At 41.6% G+C, this 6,000-nt stretch overlaps 1 protein-coding gene across 1 annotated transcript; it reads right to left on the bottom strand.

Annotated features, from left to right (window-relative positions):
• Positions 1-2,196: 2,196 nt before the first annotated feature.
• kctd12.1 (potassium channel tetramerisation domain containing 12.1) lies at positions 2,197-3,598 on the bottom strand. The gene has a single exon (XM_079519193.1). The coding sequence runs from the start codon at positions 3,556-3,558 to the stop codon at positions 2,680-2,682; it is 879 nt and encodes a 292-aa protein (XP_079375319.1). The 5' UTR covers positions 3,559-3,598; the 3' UTR covers positions 2,197-2,679.
• Between the last annotated feature and the right edge of the window lie 2,402 nt (positions 3,599-6,000).

The following is a 6,000-nucleotide window of genomic DNA, read 5'->3' as shown; positions in this document are numbered from 1 at the left end:
CACCATACACTCAACTGCCCTAGTTAAATTGCTTCAAGCTGGGCCTGAAAATATTGGGCCCCTTAAAACATACTGATGATGACATTAATACTGTAGCCTCAGGCACCATGAATCATTATCACATTTCAACCATTTTATGTCAACTGATGTTGGAGAAAGCCAAAAGGTTAATGAAAAAAAGAGAACTCCAACAAACAAAATAATTCCGCTCTATGATCAGCATCTCAGTAAAATTATTTTTCATCGTTTTTTCATTCATACTATAGGCCTCCATGTAGCCTCGGGCCACATTAATTCAAATTCATTTAATAAAAAAGGAATACAAAATAAATCCGGAGCTCTGAATCTGTCTTGAGACCCGGATACTGATTTGAGTGCCAAATGGGACTGTATGAGAGTGTGTTGTAGCAGGTTGTTGAATGACGATTGAGACACACATCTGAGTAATATACTATGGGGCCCTCAGTATATTACTGTTTCTCTATGAATTTGTTTTAAGAATAGTTAACCTGCAGAGATCACATCAGCAGTTAAACAATGTGGTTACTAGCATCGATGGGGTGCCTGTGAAACAAGAGTAGCTTACCTCAATCGATTCCGCCAGTAAGACTCATTGACATTAAAATCTCCTTTCCAAGGGGGCTGATAACTGAGTGGTTAAGGCATGTAACGTGTAACGTAGACTCTGATGCCTGACATCTCCCGGTTTGATTGCCAGCTGGGTGGAACTTTGGTGCATGTCACTCCTGACTCTCTCTCCCTGTTTCGTCTCTCTACACTGTAACTATCAATACAGGCAAGAAAAGCCTGAAAAATTACTTTAAAGAACAAAAGAGTGACTTAGCCAAGAGAGTAGCTTGAACATTGTTTCACACAAACAATACAAACTCAAATTGAACTGCTCCAGTCCAACTACAATCAAGTGAACACAAGGTCAAGGTTTAATACGGGGAAAATAAATGTTGAAATGGCAAAAGCTTTTATGTTACACTTGACAGCTTGACTTCACAGCTTCACACCCACCTGTATTTCACTAAAGAGCTGGGCAGACCCTTGTTACTGGTCAAACTGTGATTACTCTCAGAATATATAGAGATTCAACTTTTTAACAAAACATGTTATTGTTTGAACTAGAAACATCACAGCACCTTGCTCTAATGATATTGTATATCAGATTAATGTGTACTCAAATACATTCTTTGATGACATATGTTACCTGCATGTAATACCTGCCTTCAAGGCTTCGGCTTAGTATTTGGTATCCACAAATATAACTTAGAGAGACATTTAGCCTTTTTAAATTTTAATTAAAGTACACAACCCAGGATGTACAGTACATAAAAACACATACTAATAAACAAGAACACTTTATTGCACTCAGTCATGCGCCTGGCAGACGGAGAGCTCCTATTCCCGTGCAGCTGGACCCTTTCATTATTTACACTTGAAATGGTAATGACATCATATGTGCATGTGCACAGCTGTGCTTTTTGCATCAGACTATAGTAGAGATCATGCATTTGAATGTGTGACAAAAAGGGTGGGTGGAATTGGAAATTGTAAATGTGTGACTGCATGCATTCAGATGTTGGTTTCTTTGGTCGTCCAATTAGAGCGAGTTGGTACATGGGAGTAGACATGACCAAAGTGTTATTTTAAACAATAAACTAAACCAAGATAGGTCATGCAGGGTATAAACTATTTCCCTTCAAATGTTGTAATGATAGTGTCAATCATTACCAGTGATATAGCATAAAGGTAATCTTAGAATTCTTAGAAGAATTGTGTTAACAATGGGTGCCGCTTTTATTGTCATAATGCTGACGTTCAGTTCACGATAGTGCATTTGTTGTTGTTGTCTTTGATTCACCATGCATGGAATACAATTCTAAAAGGAAAAGGGGCTTTGGAATGATATTCACCAAATGTATTCTCCAAATAAATCACACCCATATAGTAAAAAAAAAAAGGGTTTTAAGAATTGTATCCTTTGTTAAAGATGACAATACACTCCTTGTCGACTCATACTGTAGGCCTACTTTACACAGACATTGTGTGAACTGGAATAGCATTTTGTATTTGGAAACTTTTTTAATTATATCCTTGTCATGTCAATAGCATTTTGTATTTAGAAACTTTTGAATAATACTCTTGTCATGTCGTCCTTGTAAACGTATGATTAACAAAGGCTCAGAAGACAGTAGAAGACTTTATTTCATATGAACGGGTTAACAAATACAACTCTACTAAGCAGATTTACACAGTTGCAATCATATCATTGAGAAACTGCTAGGAGTAGCCTAAACCTATAGAAAATACAAAACTTGATCAAACTATTTTAAGCAAGTCTAGAATAACACTGAATAGTAATTACAAGGTTCGTTCTGCCTGAATAGCATACACTACACCTATCACTCAGTCTGTCATATAGAACTATGAAATATGATTGATATGCAGTTAACTGAGATGTAAAGTACAGATTTCATAGCTGATAATGGCTTGTGAAAACGGATTTGTGCTAATTGGTGGAACATTGTGCTATATAGATCATAGGCTACCATAGAGCTGCCTACATTTGATAGAGCATTCTAATGTTTATGTACATCTTTAACAAAGTAGGCTACACAACTCAACGTGTATTTATGTTGGCCATGCAGACCAGTTGACATCCTCAGAACTTTAGTCTCGACAGAACACATATTCAGTGTAGCTTGTCCAGATTTTGTCCTCGTTGGGATCGTTGCTGGTGTAAGCGCACGTGCCTGTGGAGCTGCACGCAACCATGTGGAAGCCCACCTCCGTGAGCTTGTCGAAAGCCTGCTCTAGGAAATTGTACTTCAGGTAATATCGGGACGTGTACCTCTCTGGTGGGCGGTCGGGGTCCCTGCTCTCGTTCAACGTGTCTCCGAATACCTCTTTGGCCAGGCACGTCTTCCCACACACCGTGATGCGAGCGACTCTCCTGAACTTGGCGTCGGTCTGGATGTCTCTCCCTATGGTGTAGGAGCCTCTGTATCCTATCGTGATGTAGCCGGACTTTCTGGAGTCCAGTGAGGGGGAACGGATGCTGCTGCTGACGACTGTGGACATCGTGCGTAAAGTGTGAGTGTCCATGCCACTGGAGCTCTGAAGCGCGCCCTCCTCGGTGTCACTTTGGCAAATCTCCTCGGTGATGGAGTTCTCTTTACTCATGCTGGGGTTCAGGTTCAGGCGTTTGGAAAGGTCTCGCAGCTGGAAGAACTCAGCCTCCCTCTGCAGCCTGCTCTTCTCGGGGAAGTAATCTGGAAGGACCAAATTCAGATCCCGGAGATAATCGAGAATATAACGGAACAAGAAGCCATCTCTGTCCAGGAAGAAGCGCCCTTTTCCGTCTCTAGCCAACTCCTTTGGGGTCTTCTTGATGAACATGGTCCATAGCAGTGAGTCCGGAACGGCAACCAAAGTTGTGTGCCTTGTGACATAGACCTGTCCGCCAACATTCAGTTCAATGATCTCGGAAAATGGAGAGCCTGACTCTGCGCCGTTAGATACTCCGCGCTCCGTGTCCGCCAGTGCCATGTTCTTCGAGCAGCCACGCACGGTCTCTCCGCTAGGCTGATGATGCTCAAATAGAATTACTGGAAGGGAGAATGTCAGCGGGCTGTTTATGTAGCCTATCCTCCCAAGCAAGTGGGTGTAGGAGGGGATGTTGACCGCTGTACCATGTAACTATTTAACTGCCAGCCGGTAGAACACATGCAGCACCCCGCCCCCTCCCCACATGATCGTGTGCCGCGCGCGTAATGTAGGCCTGTCTGTCAATGTTCCCCCAAATCACCTCAACACTCACTAACTGATGGATGCACATTGCACAACAAAGATACACGCTAGCACATTCCCACACTTTACAGTGTAGCCTACATGTTTTCCCATGCAAGTTCAGTGTGGAATAGAAAATATAAGTAGAAAAAAATAAACAATATGGTGATGTGATAAAGTCATTTTTAATCAACACCAAACCTTTTGCCTATAGGCTACCTACTTTGAGTTGGCAGTTTTATTAAAATCAAAGTAAACATTACTTAGAAATCATGGAAAGGGCGACACCTAGCGAGTTTTCTGTCGTCAGGATTATTATTAGCTCAGAGTTCCTTCAAGGATAGATAGATTGAATTATTATGTAACGGCACATTTTCCCCTTCCAGTTCCCATTGTCTCCTTTTGCTCGTCACTTACACATATGGTACCCCTGCGTATATGACTCCTATAGGCTAGGCCTACACACAACTGGACATCCATATGTTTATGGATGTCCAGTCGTTGTTCCAGTTTGGGTGTCTTTATTGAATAATGTTGAGCAGTTGAAATGAACATACGTATACCATCATAATTGTGTAGCAATTCTCTGTTCTCCTGTATTTGTCTGCTGTTAAGAACGGTGTAGGCACAGTTGGTAGTGCTGTATATATGCATAGTTTATACATATAGTTTCATTATATAGATATATTCCACTGTTATGTTCTTAGCTTCTGTAAATAAAGTGCCTCATCTTTGGTTTAAATGAATGTGTCATGGAGTTGTTTTAACTTTCATTATCCCTGAATTTTACACAATTTTACATCTAATCACTTGGTTACCTACTCTCCATAAACAACTACACTTTAGAAACAAGCTCAAATAATCAACTATAGGCCTACTTTATTTTTGTCATACATTTTTATTAACATGTTATAAATGATTATAAAATTGGTACAGTATACTTTTACAATTTATCCAGGGAGCTGTTTACAATTGTCTTCTAAGAACACATTACAAATAACACAAGTGCTTACCGTAGTTAAACAGAGAGGACTGGAGTCAATTTACCGTAGTTAAACAGAGAGGACTGGAGTCAATTGGGTTATATTATTTTTAACACTAATTTGAAGCTGTCAAAATCTGACAGACTTCTGGCGGTCATGGCCACGCCCACCTTTTGGTAACGCCCACTTTTGGCCACGCCCACAAAAAGGACCCCCCATGTAATTTGCCAGGTAGGCTCCACTGGTGCTGTCGCCTCACAGCTAGAAGGTCCTGGGTTCGATTCCCGCTCGGGGCGCTGTGGGTGCTGGCGGCGTGTTTCCTCCTCCGCGTCATCAGTGCCCATACCCGAGGCGGGGTTGGCGAAAGGGCCTTTCTGTGTGGAGTTTGCATGTTCTCCCCGTGTCCCCTAGGGTAGGTACCCTCACAAAAACATGCAGTAATCCTGGTCTCTAAACAAACTGCCTCCCCCTGGCCAGCCGGGGCGCCTGATGGAGGGGAAAGGAACTGGTTGGAATAACGCGTTCCTTCCACGCGCTACGTCCAACCAGGGAAGCTCCCCCCTGTCAGGTGTAAAGGAGCAACTTGGACACTCAGGCATGAAGGAAGCATGAGTTCAAGTCCGTTGCTCTCCCCATGTCCCCCATATATGGGGACTAGGTTGGCGGAGGGTGTGTAGAGAGCCCAGGATCACATTAGATAATTGGCACAGGGGTGAAAAAATTGGTTACAAAATCGAGGGATAAAATTAAAAAAAAATAACGGTGTAGTATAGGCATTATTAGAGGTTAGCCTCAAACAAATTGCAACTCATTCAAATGTTTTGTTTCATAAATATTTAGTTTCATAAATATAACAAGTTACAACGTATCAAAAGACCTAAGAAATCCCAGTAGGGGAACATATTGAAAAATGCTAAAATAAGGCAAAATTCTCAAATTTTAATTCTGATTTGAGTAGCATGTGACGTGTCAAACTAGGGGGTTTTCATGATTCTAAAAACGGCCATAGCCGTCATCACAAAATGTGATGGTTATCACAAATGGGCAAGTGGGACGACGAAGACGAAGTTTGTGGACTGTAACCAAAATCTGGATGTAGGAGGGGCTAGCACCCCTCAAACATAGGAAAATAGGAAAAATGATAATAGGAAAAATGATAATAAATAAAATCACACAAAAGCATACAAGCCTGCAGAGACAAAGGCTGCGGCATGGACAA

This window comes from Electrona antarctica (assembly GCF_951216825.1).
Source record: "Electrona antarctica genome assembly, chromosome: 13".
In the NCBI taxonomy this organism is placed as follows: Eukaryota; Metazoa; Chordata; class Actinopteri; order Myctophiformes; family Myctophidae; genus Electrona; species Electrona antarctica.
The sequence above is the reverse complement of the archived record's forward strand: the minus strand, read 5'-3'. Positions and strand labels throughout refer to the sequence as shown.

Excerpts from the sequence above, each read along its gene's own strand:
- kctd12.1 (XM_079519193.1), bottom strand. The coding sequence starts at position 3,558 with ATGGCACTGGCGGACACGGAGCGCGGAGTATCTAACGGCGCAGAGTCA.